The sequence below is a fragment of the Meriones unguiculatus genome, chromosome 7, assembly GCF_030254825.1.
Source record: "Meriones unguiculatus strain TT.TT164.6M chromosome 7, Bangor_MerUng_6.1, whole genome shotgun sequence".
Classification (NCBI taxonomy): Eukaryota; Metazoa; Chordata; class Mammalia; order Rodentia; family Muridae; genus Meriones; species Meriones unguiculatus.
The window spans coordinates 93,150,056-93,172,716 of record NC_083355.1 but is presented as its reverse complement, the minus strand read 5'-3'; the positions used below and the strand labels follow the sequence as shown (position 1 = coordinate 93,172,716).

General features: G+C 41.8%; 1 protein-coding gene across 7 annotated transcripts in view; it reads right to left on the bottom strand.

The window, feature by feature from the left end:
- Positions 1-3,197: 3,197 nt before the first annotated feature.
- Positions 3,198-22,661, bottom strand: part of Gpatch2l (G-patch domain containing 2 like) — a 48,984-nt gene continuing 29,520 nt past the window's right edge. For 4 of the 7 annotated variants that reach the window (XM_060387904.1, XM_060387908.1, XM_060387903.1 and 1 more), the window contains 2 exons: positions 13,227-13,321; positions 3,198-6,239 (listed from right to left, as the gene is read on the bottom strand). In XM_060387904.1, coding sequence (XP_060243887.1) covers positions 6,064-6,239; positions 13,227-13,321 — 271 coding nt within the window. In that variant the 3' untranslated portion in view covers positions 3,198-6,063. Of the gene's footprint in view, positions 6,240-10,577; positions 10,706-13,226; positions 13,322-22,661 lie in introns of all 7 variants that reach the window. The other 3 variants (XM_060387906.1, XM_060387907.1, XM_060387905.1) reach the window with 2 other exon arrangements.

Sequence of the window (22,661 nt, the reverse complement as noted above, 5' to 3'; positions counted from 1 at the left end):
TACCTGTGGGAGTACTTTGACACCTGGAGGGAAATTTGCTCTTGCAGAGTTTTGAGGTTGCTTCTGCTAATCATCTGGAATTATGACAGACCCAGGTCCACTTTTAGACCACAAATTTGGAACACACAACATACAATGGGACAGAAACCTATGTCAGGAACAACTTGTTGAACATTTTTTAGGTGAAAAACGTCATTTCTTCCACTGGGGTCAAGATGGAAAAAGGCAAACTTGCTTCTCTTTAGGTCTATGGTTTAGTTAGCACTTAATCCACACTAGTAGGTGTCCTGCTTGGAGGGAGCTGGCCTTGTGAGAGACCTCAGCTGAGAACCCCTTCCTTAGCATCCCCTGCCTGACCCCAGGTGCTCACCCCAGTCTTCATGCCAGAAGCCCAAGATCACTGGGGCTTGATAAAAACACTTAGAAGTGAAAGATGGTGTCACATTTGCCTCCCCCCCACCCACATCTTTTTTTTACACCACTGTAGACTCTTTCTGTCCTATTCAATCCACTGTGTATTTAGGAAGAGTTTCCTTTTACTCTAGTGGATTAACAGTGAAATTAACTCCCACAAGTAGAACAAGTCAGTAGCAGGAAATAAAATTAGCATACAAAAAATCAGCACCTTTATATAAAGCATTACCGGCTAGAAGATACAACTGGCGAGTGCTTCGACTGATGAGTCACGTCATTTTTCTGCATGTCCCTTCCTACAGTGTATCTGATTTTCATCCAATTATGCATAGGCATCAGACAGTAAAGATAGGATGAACTTGCCCGAACATTCACTTGAAAACTGTTTCGCCCTTAATTATATTTATTGTGCACACGTGTGCCATGGCATGGCCATATAGAGCAGAGGACACACTGTGAGGGCTGATTCTTTCCTTTTACCATGTGAGTCCCAGGGACAGAACGCAAGTCATTGTGCTTGGTGACAAATGCTCTTTACCTGCTCAACTATCATCCCTTTTAATTTTAAGGATTATTTATTTATTTATTTTATGCATATTGTGCTCTAGCTGCATGTGCACCTGCAGGCCAGAAGAGGGCAGTAGAGGGTACACATGGTTGTGAGCCAGCATGTGGTTGCTGGGAATTGAACTCAGGACCTCTGGAAGAGCAAACAGTGCTCTTAACCGCTGAGCCATCTCTCCAGCCCTATATCATCCCTTTTAAAACTTCCAGTTGATCCTCATGTTTATCCAGGATTAAAAACCCCTGCTTTAATGGACAACAGAATTCACAGATAGAGTAGGGGGCATACTTCAGTGGTAGGCAGGGGTCCAGAGTTAAGAAAGGATATTTTGGTTGAAGTGGGAAGTTTCTGAGCATTTTAAAATGCTAAAATGTCTGACAAGAGGCTATACATAGCTAGCCTGAGTAATGACAAATCAAGGGGGCTGAGAGCAACAAACTTGCACAAGAAAGGAAGTGTGACTGGGAGGCAGGGTACACTGCTGAATGGTCATGGATGGAAGAGTGAGATCAGTCGCTGAGAGGCCGCAGTTAACAGTTTGGAGTGGCTGCGCTGCAAAAGCTGTGACTAGGAGGGGAACTGGCTGAGATACTGGGCAGTAAGAACCGTCAGCATGATTCTGGGTGCTATCACTTTGCTCAGCTGCTGTCATCAGCCACTGGTAGGAATAAGATGTAGGTAAGTTTGGAAAGCTACCTGGAGGCTATTTAAAAATTCTCTACCTTCTTTCATTCTTCAATTTAAAACATTTCAAGATTTACAAGGGTCATAAACTACACTGCAGAGAAAGAAAACATTTGCATTATGAAAACCATAGGAAGCTTTTAAAATTGTTTGTTAAAGACAGTCTTGCTATGACGTTCAAGTCAGCCTAAAATTCTCCTGCCCCTTCCATGGCGTTGCTGAAATCACTGGCATGAGCCACCATCACGATTTTTTTAAAGACAGGTGTGGTCTACATAGCCCTGACTGTCCCAGAACTCAGTATGTAGACTAGGCTGTCCTCAAACTCCTAAAGATACCTTTGTCTCAGCAATCCTGGGGTTAAGGGTGTGTGTCACCATGCCTTGCACTATCAAGAGACTTGATAGTCATTTAGTAATGCTGACCTTTTTGGCAACAGGTGGTTTTAATTGGTCTTTAAGATGGGAAAGAGAAGTTGTGTAGTGTTTTAAAAGATTGTAACAATTGAGAGCTAAGACAACCACACAGATTTAGAGTCTAAGGAAACAAAGCTAGACAGTTCTCAGAACACCATTGCATTTTTAAGCATTGGCCTCATCCTCATATTTAAGAGTGCTCTATCTGCCCAATCTGTTTTGCGGGGCTCCTATTTTTAAAACCTATAATCTACACCCCTCTGCATCACTGTTCCTTTTTTTTCCTTCCACATTGACATTTCCAGGCATAGATCTTCCTCTTTTTGAGACTGTAACCCAGGAGTGAACATCCCTGGCCACTTCTGTGCAGTGCCTGTAGTAGAAATACCAGGCCTATGCCTTGACTTCACTTCTCTGACAGGTTAAGAAGCTATCCTTACTTGCTAGCAAATGTAACTCTAACTGCAGCAAAGGGAGATAAGGAAATGCTGACAAGCAAAACTAGCTTTAGCAAAGGAGGCTGATAACAGTGGAATGCCTCCACTACCCCAATGTCTAAGCTATGCTCCCAACAAGACAGCGGCCGTGTCCACCAGCGCCAGCCACTCTGCTCTCAGCCCAAACGAGGTTCCTAAGACACAGAATGCAGCTTCTGCTGCTGAAGTGTATCTGAGGCATTTAACCCAGGAAGGAAAGGAAAAAAGCACATTGCTCAGAACCGCAGTAATGATGACAAAACAGAACAAAGACCTTAAATGAGCCATGAGTCCCTAGCACACTTTACCTAGAGCCAAAGAACCTACTGCACCAGCCATGACCATGGCAGCCCAGAGCTCCTCCTAAACTATGACTTTCAGCTCTGAGTGGCTTCTGTGAGGATAACTCAGGTGCAGCAGAACTTCTTAGGCCATGGAAAGAAATTTTAGATAGATGGATAGACAGATACATAGAAAAATGGATATATGATAGACAGATAGATACATACATACATACATATATATATACATACATACATACATGCTTAGTATCATACCCACATGCAAAGCTTAATCTTTTTAGGGCTGATATTTTAAATACTTGTTCTACATTGAGTTTTACTTAATAAAAGATCTCATTCATAAGCACCACAGATTAAGACGCTTTATTTACTTTGGGTCATTTGCCGAGAGAACTCCCTTGTTTAAGAGCCAAGGTCATCTGAAATTTTTTCTTTGCAATTGATTTCTAAAGAACTCAAGGCCAAACCACACCATTCAGAAAAACTAGTTTCTGCCCCTCCAAATGTAGCACCATGTAAACAGGACTGAATTCCTCTTCTCATCAGCTCTAACCAGCTACCCAGCAGCTTTGATAAAATGCAACTCTTCCTGTAAACGCAGCATCTAAAAATAATCTCAGATCCCCTCAAACTTCTTGGTAAAGCTAACATCTTATGAATGGACTTCATGCAAGTAGATAATGTGACTTTTGTCCACTACAGAAAAAAAAATATATATATATAACAGTGAAATTCAGAGAAACATCCATACACTCGATAAGGATATATCAGGACCCGGAACTCAGAACTGTGGCACTTGGCTTCATTAATTCTGGTATTAAATGTATGAGCACAATCAATGGTCATCTTTAAGGTCTGTCAGGTGATCTTCAATACTGACAACAAAACCTGATTGCAAAACCACATCTCTCCTTGAAGAGCAGATCTTAATTTATGACATTATGCACTGTGTCATTTAAAAAAAAAAATTAAATGTAAGGTTTAAAATACAGCTGATAGTAAAGTTAGCCCCTGAAGCTGGTAAAGAGAAACTAAGCAGAATAAATGGCTTCCTTAAGCATGCATTTACACCTAAAAATGAGTATAATTTACAACCCTGTATTAGAAAGTATGTGTGTGCTTAATATTCTATTTTCTCAGGTAAATAACTTTATTCCCATTCATCATAGGTAGGTAGATGCTGCAATCTTGGGTGATCCCTGTCAAAACTATTCAAAAATGTGTAGAAATGCATGACCAAGGAAGATGATAAACAGTCATGAATAGATACAGGCCTCAGGCTGACTTGGGAGACCAATGAGAAACAACAGATTAACCCAAGGCAGAACAGCATGAATGTCTGTAGTTTCAGTCTGGGCTTACTAACGTGACTGAGTAAAGCATACAACTCTGCCTTTCCCTCTGAAAACTGCCACTGCTTCAAAGAGACATCTAAAATGCAAATAAATAAATATACACAAACTATTTGAAATCCTAGATAGGAAAGAGGACAATCAGTCAATGTAGCACAAAGGTGAGCAATGGGAATGCCTTTGCACCTAACTGTAGAGGTGTCCACAAGTCATCACCAGAACCAATGTCTGCATGAACCAGCTTGGAAAATTTCAAAAACATTATCAGTAGATTTTTCCCTTAACCTGACTCAGAATGCTAGAAATGTGCTCCATGGGCTACTGCAGGAACCGGGTGTGAATGCCTGATGACACACACATCCACTTTCATCACCTAACCGTTTAACAGTGCCACACTATCTTCTGTGGATGCAGCTGTGACACCATAAGACAGTTGCTCCTTTTAGGAGCCAGGGTGATTCTGGCTTTGGTGTTACCTCTTCCGTCCTGTGCTCGCTCTCTGCACCTCCCTCCACCATTCTTGCCATGCTCAGCTCATACATTTTCAGCTGTCCACAAGATCTATGAAAACCGAGTTTCAGGTTCCCCTTTCCAAACAGTCATACTCTGGCCACCTGCCCATCTCACTACATCGCCCAAGTGAATGTAACTCTCACAGGGAACACACTGATTACACCCTGTGTGGGAGGGATAGTTACACTTTGGGAAAAGGAGGCTGTTGGACCACCAGGCACCTGTCTAAGAGAGAGGTGTTGTCTCCCAAGTGACCAAAGCAGTGAGCATTTAACAAACAGCTCTGGTGTATTTCAGAGTAGAAGCACTCAGTTGATATATATAAAAAAAAAGAAAAAAGAAAAAAAAGAGCACTCTGTTAAGCCGGACCCTAAATGACAGGTGCTCTGGATAATACTTTTTGGGAAATAATGTGGCTTTCCCCCAGCAGCTCTAGGCAGTCACTTATTCCTCACTTTGACAAAGTAGGATCAACTTCAGGCACAACTGTATATACAACTGTACATGCGGCTAAGCGGTCATAAACATGCCACATAGAAAGGCATGTCAAAAAGACATTTTTCCTTCCCAAAGCATGGCCCCAACCAGCTGTTATCATAACAGATAACAGTGCACGCTGGTTACTGACCTATAACATACGAGCAATGAAGTCCACTTAGGACAGAAAGCCTTAGACCAGGGTCGGAAACACTACAGCAAACATCATCCACTGACGACTTTGCTGGGCACCTAAACCATCATTTGCATTGTAGCATGCAGACCTCTGTGCTCTCTGTCAGGAGAATGCAGAGCATGAAGATGGGGTCAAGTGCAACGCAGCTGCTGGTGATCCCCTCAGACCACACGTAGGCAATATGCTCCATCCCACAGTGCTGGTGTTTCCTGAGGCCCCAAACTGAGAACTCGGTTGACGTATCTTATCGGCACTGAGTGAAATCAAGGCTCAACGGCAAGCCTTAGTGCATAGACACAATTCCGTCCAGGAATGTGTTTAGAATTGGCTGTGGATTTGAGACTTCATTGGTGATATTAAAAGCTCTAGACACAAGGTATGCAAAAGCGGTCACTAGTTTTCCAGGATCAAAGATATGGCTGCCAAGGAGCAACAGCTCTAGGAAGGCAGCTGGAGATAAACGGTGGGCCAACAACAACGTAAGGAATACAGCAGAGGCTGCCCCACCCCTTAAGGAAAACTAATATTTTATAAAAAAAAAAAAAAAGATGCCTCAAATATAATTTTCTAAAAGAAAAGGTGACTGTTGCACGTGAAGAGGAGTCGGTCCTGGTGGTGGAAGGAGCAGGAATGCCGATTAGAATGCTAAGACTGTACAGTACAAAGTCTCAACACCCATCGGCTCCTGGGCTGTAGCTGCATCCAGAACTCTTTTCAGGCGGCATTTTGAAAACCGTGGCTGGAGCGGAGGCAGTGGCTTTCTCTGCTGCAGGGGTCCCGTCCAACCATTCGGAGTTGGGAGGCTTCTGTGCTGGGGTGGCTGGCTCCAGCGCATCTGGGTGCACTGTGTTTCACAACAGAAGAAGGGCAGATGAGTTAGTGTAAGAAGTTAGGGTAAGAGGCGTTTAGAAGTAAGTTTGTTTGTTTGTTTGTTCGAGACAGGGTTTCTCTGTGTTGCTTTGGCTGTCCTGGACTCGCTTTGTAGACCAGGCTGGCCTCGAACTCACAGAGATCCACCTGCCTCTGCCTCCCAGAGTGCTGGGATTACAGGTGTGCACCACTGCACCTGGCTCAAAAATAAATTTCTTAATCTTTGTATTTCATGCCCAATTGATGTAAGTGACATCACAAGGTTTACTATTTTCTTCATTAAAAAAAGGTAAAAAAAAAAAAATGAAAAAAAAGGTGAAATTTATGAACCATTTCTCTAATAATAAACACACTACAGCAGATTTACAGTATAGGAAAAACCATGGAGCACAGATGTGCTAGACACTGCTCTGCTAAACACTGCCTACTCAGGACTCCCTCCCCCACTCTTTCCCTCTCCACCTCCCCCCATCGTATCTTGTGTGTGTGTGTGTGTTCCTTTTTATAAATAAGGTCTTATGATGTAGCCCAAGATAGCTTCAAACCCATGGTCTTCTTGACTCAGGCCCCAAGCACTGGGATTACAGGTATGTGCCATTACCCGCAGGACCTAATTTCTTAACAAAAACTCTTAGAGGCAGGCATTGTCACTCCCATTTTAAGGATCAGGAAAGTAAAGTATAGAGATCAAAACCAGCAATTCAAGCTCAAATATTGGGCTTGAAGCCATATAGTTTTCTTGCTACACCCGACCCTGGATACCAGTATTTACCAGTAAATACAACAAGGAAATAAACAGCACCAGGCATGGTATTTTAATGAAGCTTAAGACACTCCGGACTGGATACTCAATGCTACTGCAAAGCCGTGCTGTGTACTCAGAACACAGCATCCTGGACCCCGTCCACTGAATGCCAATAGCATCCCCAGCATTTTCTTCATCTTCTCAAATGCCCCCGAGTAGATCATGACAAACCAACCTCACCTATTCACTCTGCCAAGGATAAAAAATACACTGAGATATAGTAAAATACAGCACAGTTTAAATTTTTCTTTCGCATCCAATAATTCTACCAAAGAGTATAGCCTTGGTACTTTTCAAAAAGTAGATCAGAAAAAAACAAATTTAGCTGAGTGACACTGTATGTGTGAATGCCCCATATTTTGACACTCACTCACCTGGCTGGACATCTGGGCTGCTCTACTGTGAACAATGCTACTGTAAACATCAGTAAACATTAGGAAAATCTATGCTTTGGGAGCTGGAGAGATGGCTCAGCAGTTTAGAGCACTGGCTACTGTTGTAGACAACCTGGGTTCAATTCCCAGCCCCAACCTGAAGGTCCACACCCTTAAGTCATCCCAGTTCCAGAGTTACCCAACACCTTCTGGCTTCTGTAGGCACTGCATGTTCATGGCACACAGACATACATGCAAGCAAAACAGCCATATATGTAACATGGAACTAATTTTTAAACATTCAAAAATTTTGTTTTTAGTTCTTTAGTTGATATAACCAGAGGCAGAGTTGGCAGATCTCATGACAGTTTAATGAGGATTCTTCTGAGAAACTACAGTTTTTCTATAGGCTATACCATTTTACATTCCACCGGAAATGCTCAAGGGTTTCAATCATGTCTTTGCCAAGGTCTAGTATTGTCTGGTTTCTGAAACCACCAGTGAATAAGTGTGAAGTAAACCAGAAGGATGTCTGTAGCATCCACTCCCAGAACACAGTGTTTTTCACAATGGTATACAGGATACAATCCAATGGCCATCAAGAACACTGAGCTGTGGCACAGGCCTCCTCATACAATGGATACCCTGTGTGTGGCAGTCAGAAACAAAAGAATTTTGCACAAGAAACCATGTCTGAATCTCCGGAACAGAACTGGGGGAAACTTGTCAATATGAATTCTTTTGTACAAGGTCCAGAAACATTAAAAACCAGACAACATATTCTTTAGAGATATCTTTATAAATAAATCTACCTGTTAAAACTACTTTAAAAAACAAAAGTGATAGTTAAAACAAAAGAAAACAAATAAGCAGGAAAACTATTACTGCTGAGGAGAGTGGAAAGATTTTTAAGGTGAATAACACATATAACTCTAGCTACACTGTTTTTCTTTACACCTTATATACCTACTATCAATATTCTTTTATAGCAATTAGATATGTGCCAAGGGGTTAGAATAATAGGGAGAACACTGTTCCAACTTTAAGATAATTAATTTAGATATATTGATTAGAGCAGAGCATCCTATGGTCAGTTCTCTCACATTCTGATTACTTAGCTGTAATGTTTTCTATCTACTGCAAAAAAAGACCTTCTTTGAGAGCTACCCTTAAGGGTAAGTATTAAGAATGCAGTTAGAAATTATACTGATTTAAGAAAATAGCCTCAGAAGGTTTCCTCTTGGTATCACCACCTTATCGGTTGTATAGTTGGCTACATTTACAGTATCAGGCATGAATTCCTTCCTATTGACCAGGTCTTAAGACCAATCAGACAGCTGCTGGTTACCCCTAAGATATAAGCACCACTACTGCATTGTTGGGGATATCTCGATGTGCACAACAAAACCCTTACATCTAAGGCACAGAGAATATCAAGAAGACAGAGGTAAGGAGGTTTTCAAGAGCTAGAGGGCCAAGACATCTGCTGTGAGATTATGCCTTCTATACAAGAGAGTAAAGCTGCACCCATAAAAGACTAACAATATGGCTGCCTAAACAGGATCTCAACAATAGTAACAACTGACATGCCAACATGAACAGAGGAATTCAGACAGAGTCCCAGCCCAAGATGAAGAAATGCAGAAAATTAATGACTGCCGAGAGCGGGAAAAACAGTCTCCCCCAGGGATGAAACCCTTAAGTGGTTATCCAATACCAGTGGCCAGTCCTAAAAACATGCACATAGGAACAATACTAAATGGACTCAATAGGTTGCACACAAATATGCATATGTACACTTATATGTATGTATGTATAAATATGTTTATATTTATATATATATGGCACAATAATAATTGAAACAACAGAATATATAAAAGTAGAAGGAGTACTTAGAGTTACAGGAAAGGGAACAGTGGGAGGAAAGAGCAGTCAGTATGTGATAACAGGGGATTGAAGATGGCCAAAGTATATTATCTATACATATGAAATGTCATAATGCCAACCATTACTTTCATAAGTGCTAATAAAACTAAAAGATACCATTGGCTTACTCATAAATACTACCTAGTGAGTCTGCTGTAGTGTTGGGTGTCTTGCCAGATGCTAGGGGATAGCAGTGAACAAATAGATTAAAACCTCCTACCTTTCTGCACACACAGCTGGCTTGATGGTCAAGTAACTAATACGTCATCTGTTAAACAGTGATATTCTCAGTGATATTCATAATCCCAGAAAAAGGAAGGTTGGGAAAAGGCCTTAGGAATAGCCCAAACTATCCAGGTTCTGAACAGAATCTCCAATGGCCCCAATTCCCCTATTCAAAAATACCAGTTCATCTTTTGAAGGTAAAGAAGGAGTTTGAATGCCAAGGACTCTGATGAAGAAAGTCACTTCAAGCAGCCTGGCTCAGTGTACGCCTGCATGCCTTACACTTCCTATAGCCACTGATTCTTAAGTTTTGAAGAAAGCCTCATCTTCTCAACCAACAACAACAACAAACCATTTTTAAAGTGTCTAATACAGCTAGTTTGATTTAGCATGCAGTCCAGACTCGGCAGATTCCTGTCCTGGGTACCGGTTTTAGAAAACATCTGCACACTTACTAGGATCCAGGACACAGCTGTGCACTAAACCTCTGCATGCTATAAAGCCAGGGAAGGGAGGGAAGCAAAGACAAAAAGAGGAAAATAACGGGGCTCTAGTTCCAGAAGGAGCTACTTAATGGCCCTTAAAAGAGTCCTTCCCCAGCTTTGTACTATTAAAACAAACACAAAACAAGAAAAGACTTGTGTGTCCCTGCCTGTCTTCACTCTTCTAGCCTTACTAAGATCTTTAAATTCAGTCAATTTCAACTCAAAACTTTCTACGGGTGGGGGAAGGGCAGAGATTTGTAGCTGCATGCTTAAGAAAGAAGCTGAATTCATCACAGTGACAGGGGAGAGTGTTGGCAGAGATCTGAGCTATTTATTCTTTTAGGAAAATCCTATAAAGAATGACACAAGGAAGCCTCTATCTGCAGTCTTGTTCATCACACTGGTGAAGAGCTGATAACAGATGTATGCAGTTGTGTGATTTAGTGCCAGGAGCTGGCCCCTGATGTGTATTAATACAGCGGCAAAGCAGGACGCACCTCTCTTCATCACTCATTTCTATAAAAGAGGTGGAATCCGAGATGGCCCGATGGTAGGCAGAGCAAGCCCATTTGTTCTCCTGACTGATGGCGCAGGCTCAGGCTGTGTCCTTCACCTCCATGGGGCACTCAGGTTGTGAGTAGGGGAAAAAAAGAAAAGAAAAGAAAAAGAAAGAAAGTGCTCAGTGAAGCAGGGCTTAGTCAACAAGTGAGGGGAGAGGAGCTTGCTCCCTTGGAAAACACTCAGAGCTAACATCTTCTTTAATACCCTAAATACATTTCCTGCTTTGAATGTAGAATAAACTCTTCCCAATGGTCTGTTCTCATAAAGCATTAGAGCAGAGCGGGGGTTGTGGCTCAGCAGTACAACACCTGCCTATGGAAATGAGGGCCTAGGTTTGATCCCCAGAACTGGGAGGGAGGAGAATTAAAAGCAAAAATAGGGTCAGGGAATTAAAGGGGGAAGAGAGAACAAAAGCTAAGAAGAAAGGTTTAAATTCTTTGAACAAGGGACAAGAAGCTGAGTTTTACAGTCTGGAATAATCCTACTGTATACACAAAAGACAGCTGAGTGTTTAAAGGGCAAATCTAGAGCATCAGGGACATGTCTGCTCTGACCTGTAACTCCAGAAGGTGAATTACACCTCAGTTTTCTCATGTATCAGAGGGAATAATAAGAACTGCATCCATCCTGAAAAGCTGAGGCAGAGGTTAAATGAACTACTGCAGACAAAACGCCTAGCTCAGGGCCTGGCCAAGTGGAAACCACAACAAAAATTCACAATAATCATTAGGACTGAGATATTTGTTCAGGATGGGCCACAGTTCAGGAGTCACCCCTAACAGAGTCTCAAAGATATCCACTTCAGAATGTGAGAAAAGTCACTCAGTGAAGACAAGGTGCTGGAGAGCACACTTGTCTGTTCTCCATCTTCATTTCAGCTCTCAACTGATCTGAGATATGTGCTATGTAGTACAGGTTAAATAAGCTTTATAAGCTGTTTGGCTACAGAACTGCTTGGGGTTTAGGTCTGTTTATATCACACATCTTATGCTCACAGCTGAAAGGTCATACATATGCTATTGTACTATGCTTGCTTTCACTGCAGCCCATCATACAAAGTTAGGTAGAGAATCCTACTTACATGTACATGTAAGTGCTCAAAAGTTTCATAGTTTGAGGCACACTTTTTGTGGGGGTGGAGGTTTCAAAGCAGGGTTTCTCTGTATAGCCCTGGTTGTCCTAGAACTCACTTTGTAGACCAGGCTGGCCTCAAACTCAAGAGATCTACCTGCCTCTGCCTCCAAGTGCTGTGATTAAAGGAGTGTGCCACTAATGACCGGCTTTCATATTTTGAACTGCTTCAGATTTTGGATTTTTAAATAAAAAATGTTGAACCTGCAGTTTATCTTAGGGAAAGTAATTTACAATGGCTTGATATTCAATATCCTTGATAATATGTGTATAGTAAAGTATACACACCTTAAGTGTACAGCTTAAAAACATTTACATACATAAACACCCACGTCACCCCAGTCTGGTTTGTAATGTAGAACATTTCCAGAGCCCCAGATGGCTCTATGTCCTCTCTTGAGCACTCTCCCACCAAAGACAGCCACTATTTTGGCTTCTACCAACTGGCATAAGCTTTATATAGAAACAAAAAAGGTATAACTAAAAATGATTTTAATTAGATATTTCATAAATAAAAATAGACACACTACTATATATAACCAGTGAGAATGCACTGAACTGTATACACAAATTAAGAAAATAAACAGGCCCAGGCAGAGTGGTGCACACCTTTAATCCCAGCACTTGGGAGGCAGAGGCATAGGTCTATATATGTTGAAGTCTAGCCTGGTCTACAGTCTACATAGTGAGTTGCAGGACAGCCAGAGCTATATAGTGAGACCCTATCTGAAAGAAAGGAAGAAAAGAAAAAAGAAAAGAAAAGAAAGGAAGAAAAGGAAAAGAAAGAAAGAAAGAAAGAAAGAAAGAAAGAAAGAAAGAAAGAAAGAAAGAAAGAAAGAAAGAAAGAAAGAAAGGAAGAAAGAAAGAAAGAAAAAGAAAAAGTGAGCAAACAGGGACTAGAGAGAGATGGGTCAGTGGTTAAGAGCACTGCTTATTCTTCAGAGGACCCAGGTTCAATTTCCAGTACCTACATGGTAGCTTATAATCATCTATAAGTCTAGTCCTAGGAAATTCAGCACTGTTTTCTGGCCTCCACCTGGCGCACACATGGCATACAGAAATGCATGCAGGCAAAACATTCACATACAAAAAATAAAATAAAAGTAATTTTTTGAAAAAGAAAGTACATGAACGCAGGTAATCGTGGACTGTGAGCACACTGCTGCCCAGCTGGATGTGCATTGGCATGGACACCAGCTCCTGCCTGTACTACAGCAAAGTTCAGATGACTGGGGACAGCTGACAGAGGAATACAGAAAGCAAGTGACAGGATGAAAAAGCATACTCCACTGTCAGAGAAAACTGGAAAAATTACTTCTCAGCATCTCAGTTTTCTTACGTAAAATGGGAACAGAGATTTCTTATCACAAAGATTACATAGAAAAGTATATGAAACACATTTTAATGTTTAGTACACAAAAGATGCTCTATAAATGACAACTATATATAATCACCTGAACTAGGACTAGATAAAGATGCTGAGGCCACAGGTTTCCGTTTCCTCTTAATGTCACGTGAACATGGTGGTCCCCAGTGTACACTTGCCTGCCTGCAAAAATAAGGAGAAACAAGAGGAAGAAGAAAGATATTTAACTTCATGGACTTTATTGTGAGGCACTGTGTTGTCCAGATGCAATTTCTGACCTGCTATAGATGTATGATAACAGGGGACTGGAGAGATGGCTCAGAGGTTAAGAGCACTGGCTGCTCTTCCAAGGGTCCTGAGTTCAATTCCCAGCAACCACATAGTGGCTCACAACCATCTATAGTGAGATCTGGTGCCCTCTTCTGGCGAGCAGGCATACCTGCAGGCAGAACACTGTATAATAAGTAAACAAACAAATAAATAAATCTTAAAAAAAAAAGAACAGAACAGGCATCATTTTTGCCACTAGTCACTACAGCTTCTGCACATGCTCAGAATTATTCATAACCCACAATACATGGCACTCTCAAATCCTTACCAGATTTCAGGGAAGCAGACAGTCAAGTCTCAATAAATATGTATTTCATTGCATCATTTTTCTAGAATGCTTTGACATGAAAACTCTAACTTCAACTGAGCTAAACTCACTAATGAAATATCTACTCCCACATGCTAACATATTGAGTTAATGCTCTGTGAACAGAGACATTTACATAGAATTATAATAAGTTTAACTCTGCGGCCACTGGACAATCTGGACTCTAAAAAAGTTTTTATTTTTTATGTGTAAGTGTTTCGTCTACAAATATGTAGGTACATCCTATGTGTACTGGAGACTGGAGAAGGAATCTGGATTCCCTGGAACTACAGTTACAAAGAGTAGAGAGACACCATGTGGGTTCTGGGGTGGAAGCTGGGTCCTCTACAAGAACACCAAATGTTCTTAACCACTGAGCTACATCTCTAACCCTGATAATCTGGGGGTTTTGTTTGTTTTGTTGTGAACTTTTTTTTAAATTTTTTATGTATTAGTGTGAAGGTGTCAGATTCCTTAGAATTGACATTACAGACAGTTGTGAGCTGCCATATGCATGCTGGGAATTGAATCCAGGTCCTTTGGAAGAGCAGTCAGTGCTCTTAGATATTCAGCTTATTTCATCAATAATACATGTAAATATTCTAATCCAGAAAAGCAAGACTCTCCAGAAAACAATGGTCAGAACACTGAACTAGCTACGGTAGAATCTTAGTTCCCCAAGTTCCTCCCTTCCTCCCTTTCTGCAGCCTGATTAAGCTGAGTGTCACTTTTTTACAAAGCTTTCCCTCAACACTGCAGGGCTTATGTGCCACAAAGCATTATCTGAGTGGTGAGCATACATCATGCTTCCCTAATAAGGCTTAATCCCCTTGAGATTAAGAACAGGGACCCTGAGAGCAGGGGCCATATTTTTACTTCTTTCATAACTATCCAATGATCTACCAGCCTCAGCACAGGGCAAAAGCTGATCCTCATTAAGTATATGGTGGTAGGAATAAGACTTTAAAAATCAAACAGTAGACTGAATGAAAAGTAGATTAAAATGGTAAATTTTGTTTTATATTTTGTCACAATTTTAAAAATAAACAGCTATAACCCATTAAAAATAAAAAGAAGTCTGGTGTGTGAGGCTGGAGAGGAGAACTGGAGTTGCAGAGAACCGAAGCTCCCTTCCCAGCACCCGCTTCAAGTAGCTTCCACCTGCATGTGCCCTCTTCTGACCCTCATGGGCACCAACATGCATACGTGTGCATGTGCCTGCAGACACACACGTGTACACACACACACACACACACGCAGATTTTAGGGGGCTAAAGAGATGGCTCAGTTGGCAAAGTGCTTGACAGACTAGCACGAGGGCCTGTGATCCGAACTCCAGAACCCACATAAACAGGCCAGGCATGGCAGCACACCCCAGTAATCCAGCACAGTGGAGGCAGAGACAGATCCCCAGGGTTTGCTGGCCAGCTAGTCTTGCCACACCACTGAGCTCCAGAATCAGTGAGAGACCCTACCTCAAAAAATAAGGAGGAGGGCAATTGAGGAAGACAAGACACCTAATGTTAACCTTTAGTTTCTGTACTAATGCATATACTGTGTACATGTACTCTCACACAAACACACACACATAAACACAACACACAATGAACTTCTAATCAGTACTGCCAGGTGGGGATCAAGTCTCATAAATTAATGGCCTAAATTTGGGAGCTCAGATAAACCTAGGAGTATAGAGTTAGTAAATTATAAGACAATCATTACACGGACAAATTTTCCTATTACATACCCAAGTAGTGGCCTGCCAGATCTACAGAGTAAGATTCTTCATCAGCTTCCACAATCTACATCCACATACCCATTTCTTTAAATAGTAAAAGCTTAAGTTAATTCAGTTTACAAACAGAGAAACGTAAGAATCTAATGAGAATCTTAAGAAACTTTTCTAAGAATAAAAGAATATGTGCCAGTTATTATAAAGGCTGGTGGTTTGGAAAATTCCATTTAAACTGAGTGTGGTGGCACAGATCTAATCCTAGCACTTACAGGCCCAGCAGGAGGAGCTGGAGGCCAGCCTGGGCTACATAGCCAAGTAGTGGCCTGCAGATCCCTCCAGAGAAAGATCTTTTTTTTTTTAAGCTGAGCAAAATGAAGAAAAAAAAATCCATCTAAATCACTTTTACTGATCACTCTGCTCTATATGCAAGAGTTAACTTTAAGTTCCACACTTCATGAAGTTAATTTTGAAAGCTGAAACAATTAATTCTGAGTAAATGGGAAAAGAAATGAAAATGGTTGATTTCTCACACCTTACAAAAATCCACTGAATGGCTCTAAGTCAGCATGCTGTCTTAATAAATTAACCTGGGTGACTGAGCACCAAAAGCACATAGGACTCCTGTCCGGATGGAGGGACAGACACTTTGATGCCCAGACTTAGGCAGAAAAGGAAGTGACACACAGAATTGTGTTCCACCTTTCCACAAGCAAGGGCCCTAATTACATGCTGACTGAAACTCTTAGCTACCCCACACTTCCACCTAAGTCAGCCATGCTCAGCCGCAGGGACATCAGGTGTGTATTAGCCATCTTTTCTCTTCACTGTAAGCTTATTCAAAACACACACACACACACACACACACAAAATCAACTTCCTTTTCAGAGTAAGTGTTGGGAGCAGTTCTTAGATTAGAACAGTAAGAAATGGGAAGAGGGATGAGAGAAAAGAGGTGCAGGGGATTCTGAGCTTCTCCCTGGCAAGAACAAGAACAACAAGAAGAACAAGAACAATTACCACCTATATTACTTTAAAACAGCATTTACAGGCCTGGACACATGGCCTGGTGGTTAAGAGACTGGCTGTTCTTGCAGAGGACCTAGATTTGATTCCCAGCACCCATTTAGCAGCTCATAATCAGGACCAGTGCCAGGGCATCACACGCCCTCTTGAGGCCTCCACAGGCACTGCACACACATGGTGCACAGACATACTTGCTGGCACAACACCCACACACAAAATTAACATATTTTTTAAAAAGGTTACATGATTGCTAGGGTTAGGAGACAGATGCAAAATGGGATAAGTAGCTTTTATTTAAAACACATCCATTACTGTCTAAGCTTTGCCTGTTTGGTTTATGTTCGTAATATGGTTAAAGGACCAGGTTATCAACTTGGTTATGTATGTACACATAAATATTTACCTCACACTTGTAAGAAACATGTTTTAAGTTAAAAAAAAATGAATTTGTTAGTGTTAAAATGTTAAAATTTGTAACAATTTTAGGTGAAAATACAGCAGATATTAAAATACTTCTTTTAGCCAATGGAACTTAGGGTTGCTCACCTGCAGAGCACTTTATTATGTGCACTGTATGTCCCTGGGGTCGACTGAGCACTGACAAGCGCAGAGGGGCCTACACTCTCCTGACTCGTCCCTGGTGAGCAACACTGAAGACCTGAGAGTGAACTGCTTCTGCACTAAATGATCTCCAGCACCTAAGCCCGTCACTTCTTAATGGTTTATTTCTGCTACCCTATTCCCACTTCTAACTGCTGCTGGGGATATTCTAATTCTTTCAACTTTTGGAACTCTTTTGGAGCTACAGCCAAGGAAAGAACTTCGGGATTCCTAAGCAAATCAAGAAAAAAAAAAGTATTAGTTGATCTTTTTACTTGATTGTAAAAGTCTGCTATTTCTCTATAAATTATTTCCTTTCAACTCAGCTTTTTTCTTTTTTTAATTAAATTTTTATTTTTTTATATTAATTACAGTTTATTCACTTTGTATCCCAGCTGTAGCCCTCTGCCACATTGTCTCCCAATCCCACCCTTCCTCCCTCATCTCCTCTCTTCCCCTTTCCAAGTCCACTGATAGGGGAGGTCCTCCTCCCCTTCCATCTGACCCTAGCTTATAAGGTCTCATCAGGACTGGCTGCAATGTCCTCCTCTGTGGCCTGGCAAGGCTGCTCCTCCCTCAGGTGTGGGGGGGTTGTCAAAGAGTCTCAGCTAACCTCTTATTGAGTACCTACTATGTGCCAAACACAGTATTAACCATTAAGAACACAGCCAGTGAGCAGACCATCTCTGCTTTTACGAGTCTTCCAAAAAAGTATGATCTGGAGTTTCATGGCTTTTCTGGGAACAAGACATAAGTAATGGAGAGACAGGAGTGCTGAGAAAGAGAAAGCATGATCATTTCTAAATCTCAGTGGAAATATGCTCACCCACTTACAACACTGCATCCCAGCTCTAGGCTGGACAAGCACTTCATAGGAGGTAGGCTGAAAACATGAGAGGGCTTTTGTTCTTGAAATGGTCAAACTATGATAAGAGGGGCAGAAAGAGGCTCTCCCTCTCGTGTATCAGGGGCACACCAGCAGAGAGTCCACATGCTTAGGGAAAACCGGATAAGAACAAAGAAGGACAAGGACCAGAACAAGCCTGAGGAGGAGCTGAGTGCTCTGAACATAGAAGACCAGAAAGGGAGCTGCTGTGCTCACTTTGGGGGAGCTCAGGGTATTTGGGAGACTGTTGGCAAATGGACAGACAACCTTTGAGCCTTCTGCTTCCTACACATTTTGTTTGTGTGATTTTTATTGGTATATGTGTGTGTGTCCCAAAATAATTCAAGAGTGGATATAAAAATATTTTAAGGGAGGAAAAAAATAGAGATTGAGCTCCCATCCACATTTTCACTTATGGAGATCTGATTCTTGGCTTTCCTTTAATGTGTGGTTTATCAGTGGGTGTTACTTTACTGTGAAAGTCCTAGTCACTCCCACAAAATGGCAACAACAACAACAAAACCAGTTCACAGAAAGGAGAGGTAAGAGTCATGTTCATCAGCCCACAAAGCCCTTCCCTAGCAGGGAAGGCAGAAGACTCAGACCTAACCAGAGGCTTGAACACAAACATGTAGTTGCTATATACCTACAGGGAAGGAGCACCCTAGCTGCTCTGGGAACAAAAAAGGCTATGCAGAAGTTAGCCCTGTGTGGTTCTACCAGGCTAAAACTTCGCTCGACTGGTGTGACAAATGGTTACTGGAATTACATAAGCAGTGTTCAGAGAATACATATAGAATCCATATTTACTATTTAGTATACAGAATTGGCAAAGGGTTTATTTTGAGTTTTGCTACTGGATAATTCTGATAGCACCTGATTACTGTTATAATTATGGAGTTACCCCCAAAGCCAATCTAGTCAATAACAGAGCTTATACTAAATGTCAATTAAATAAATGTAAGTCTAACTAATAAAAAAATCATTCGCAGTATACAAGCCAAGAACCTAGAGAGAGAGACTGAGTCTCCGCTTGCTCCATTCCACCTGACGGGGTCTCAGAACCACCTGCCCACTGGCCGATTAGTACCTAGGATGGTACATCCTTCATAGTATGAATACTGGGACCAGTATTTCTCCTACTAATGTCCTTGTCTCCTACTGTGGACTGTGATGGCATCTGCCAAAGACTGGAGGTTAGGGCGAGGGAAATGCCAGCTGGTAAAGTGCAGGCTGCATATTAACGAAGACCCGAGTTTGGATCCTAACACACACATAAAGCATGCATCTGCAGTCCCAGCATTGGGGAGCAAGAGCCAAGGAAATGCCTAGAGTTCAGTGGAGGGTCAGTGAGACAGCTCAGTGGATAAAGGTGCTTGCTGCCAAGCCTGATGATCTGGATTTGATCCCCAGGATCCACATGGTGAAAACCAACTCCCACAGTTGACCCTCAGACTTCAACATGAGTGCTGTGACACAAGTACCTCCCACTACCCCCCAAAACAAATAAATGCAAAGAATAAAAAAAAAAAAAAAAAAAGGTTATGAGCAGCTGAAGAAGACACCTGTGGTGACTTCTGACCTCCATGTTCAAGCATGTGGACACACACACACCATACAAACACGTACACACACACTCAAAGATGGGAGGAAATAATTATCAGTAAACAGTATACTTCTTAAAATGTATTCCTTCATAAGCAGCCACTAAATTTTTCTGTGAAGGTGAACAGTGAAGATTAACAATTAATGAAAAGAGAACTCTTTCTCTCCTCATGCAAACACAACATTTCTACTTTATTTTTGCTGCAGAGAAAGAAGGATCAGGTGAGCTGCCCCAACTGCAGGGTTACTTAGGAAACCGGGCGGATTACTGTGTCCCAGGGGCAGGAATGTACTTTTAGGGGGAAAAATACTTTGAGAGAAATACATGCATGTTTAATAGAACCAGTGCTTGGAAAAAAAAATAACTCAAGTGACTGCTTCTGGTTTAGAACAAAGATACTGAAAGTCACTCAGAGGAAGCAAAAGCAGCCTTTGTCTGCCAATGGCAAGCTAATGGAAGGAGCAGTTCACCTTCAAAACTGCTTGTTTTTAAAAGCTATGAAAAAGTTCATTTTTAGTTTAAAAAAAAAAAAAGAATACTTATTTGGTATATTTTCTCCTTATATAACACCGGAGGAAAAACTGATGTTAATAAGGACCAAAGGTCATACATATCATATGTTCTAAATATTATCCTTAATTTCAAACCCATTCAGATAATTTTATTCAACAAAAACTTATGGCAGCTTGCCCTGGGTAAAATCTTATGCTTAGAGGCACACAGGGTCAATGCATGCTGACTGTGCCACGACTGTCCCCAGCAGCTCACAGCACGGTGAGAAGCAGAGAACTAATACTTTGAGACAGTGAGTCCTAATCAAGGAATAAGCCAAGCACTGGGTGACATGAGGGAGAGGAGTTTACATCTGGAGAAGCAGGAAGAACCCTCCCTCACCTGAAAGTGTACCTTCAGGGTTCCTGGCATTTATTAAATGCCCAGTAGGAGAAAGATCTTCCTTCACCTACTGCACAGGGAAAAAAAAATGAAGGCCCATGGGGAGAAACTCACTTCACAATTACACAAGAGACAGGTGCTGAACTAGCAAGAAGAAATCCTGACAACTCCTGATTGCCTCTCACTTAGACCTAACCCTTAGCAGCCTGTGGCACGGGCTCACAGTAGTTAAAGCTGCCTTTAAATTGTTCCCTTGGTGGAGCCAAAGCAGATGTCACCCACGAGAGCAGAATCACTCGTCATCTGTTGGCAAGATGTGTTTTACAATGGGAGGACAGACAGACAGAAAGTGCTTTCATCACTCTACACAGACAGTCAGATGGCATCCATCCAAAAACCCCTGGAAATAAGCCCCTTTAAAAGAAGAACATTCAAGAACTGTGTGCTATACACAGGAGGTTCCAAGAAGCACAGACTGCCTATGGATGTGTATGGATGCCATTACAGCAAACAGGGCTGAAACCAAAGGCACTAAAGATTTGAGTTGGGGTTGCTGTGTGTCAGAGCATCCCAGACAGACAGAGGACTAATAAAAGATTCCTTCCCCCAAGCCCTGGGGTAAAACCTCAGGCTGTTTATTATGGCTCCAAAGGTCAAAATTAATAGCATGAATTGAGTCGTCTTCTTGCTCTTTGAAACTCCTTGTCAAGTGGCACAGCCAGCTGGGCACACAACTCTGATATGCAGATCGTAACGCTTGTGAACAGATAAAATGAATTACAATGAGCTAGGTCCATCATATTTCAACTCTCTAATGGGCAGGAAGGCTTCTGTCTTTCTACCCAAGCACTGTCCAAATGTCTCTTCTTAGAGTCAATTTGAGACCATTCAAACCTCTCAGGAATCTGCACGGCATCTTATTAGTAAATAAGTCTAGACCCAGTTTAAAGGTCTTAAAATTGAGATCATCCTAATGTTGGTTCCCAGGCTACTGAATATTTACATACATCATTTCACTTTGATCCCCACTGGTTTGACCAGAAAAGTTTTCCACTTTAAACATGTGGAAACTGAGGAACAGGGTGTTAAGTGTTTGTCCAGATAAGCCAAGATTCTCACCGGAGGCCTATGGTACATTAACACCCATGCTTTTAACCTTATGTCTGTTCAACATCTCATGAGCAATGACAACAGAATATGCTATGAGACTTTTCATTCTCACTAAAATTCACATGCTTGGGAATCTGACAGCCTTACTCAACTGAAAATTAGATTTCACAAATGAAAACGTTTATTTACAAAGAAACTGGCCTATTTGGTGGGGGTGATAGGTGGGCACAGGGATGACAACAGGGTGGGGGTGGGCACTATTTCCCATTTCAGAACTTAGAGAATAACTTCAAATGGATGTATTTCCAAATCACCACCCAAAGCACAACATAGGAATCAGAGAAAACTAAAACTTCCATAAAGCCTTCAAATATGTTAGCCAATAACATGTACCTGAGATATGAAGCAAGCAGCGATCTCTACTAGTTTCCTGTAGGCAATTCTGTTAAGGTTTTTCTTCACAGTCAATCCCATTTAGGGGAAAGCTGCCCACAGGTCTGGTTGCACTGTGAATTTGTCTACAACAGCACTGCTTCCAGCGGAACCCAACCCCCATCCGCTGTGTGAGTGGCAGCAATCCTTAGTCCTGCTCGTGGCTACGTCAACAGCAAAGCCAATGCTAAACAAAACTAACCTCAACAGCTGTACGGATTTCCCCAAGTGTTCGTGCGCCCTTGCCCCCAACAAAGCTCGGCCTGCTCTCATGCACTGACTATGTGCTGCATACACACTCTTCACCTGGAGCAGCTTCTCTCAAGCTACAGGAATCCCAGCGGCCTGCCTCCAGAAGAATGGTGTGCACAACACCAAAGCATAGAACCTGCGCCAGTTACAAAATAGGTGCCCCTGTTAAGGACCAGCCAAGAAATCATCAGTACTTAGGGCAACAGTTCTTAACCCTGGTTGCCTAGCCACCACCTCAGAAACTCTGAAGTCATGTCAATGCTTGGGCTTTGCCCCAGTCCAACAACATGTGATCTGTGAAGGTCAGGCTCAACATGGATGACTATTGCTGTTCTTTTTAGTTTGTGT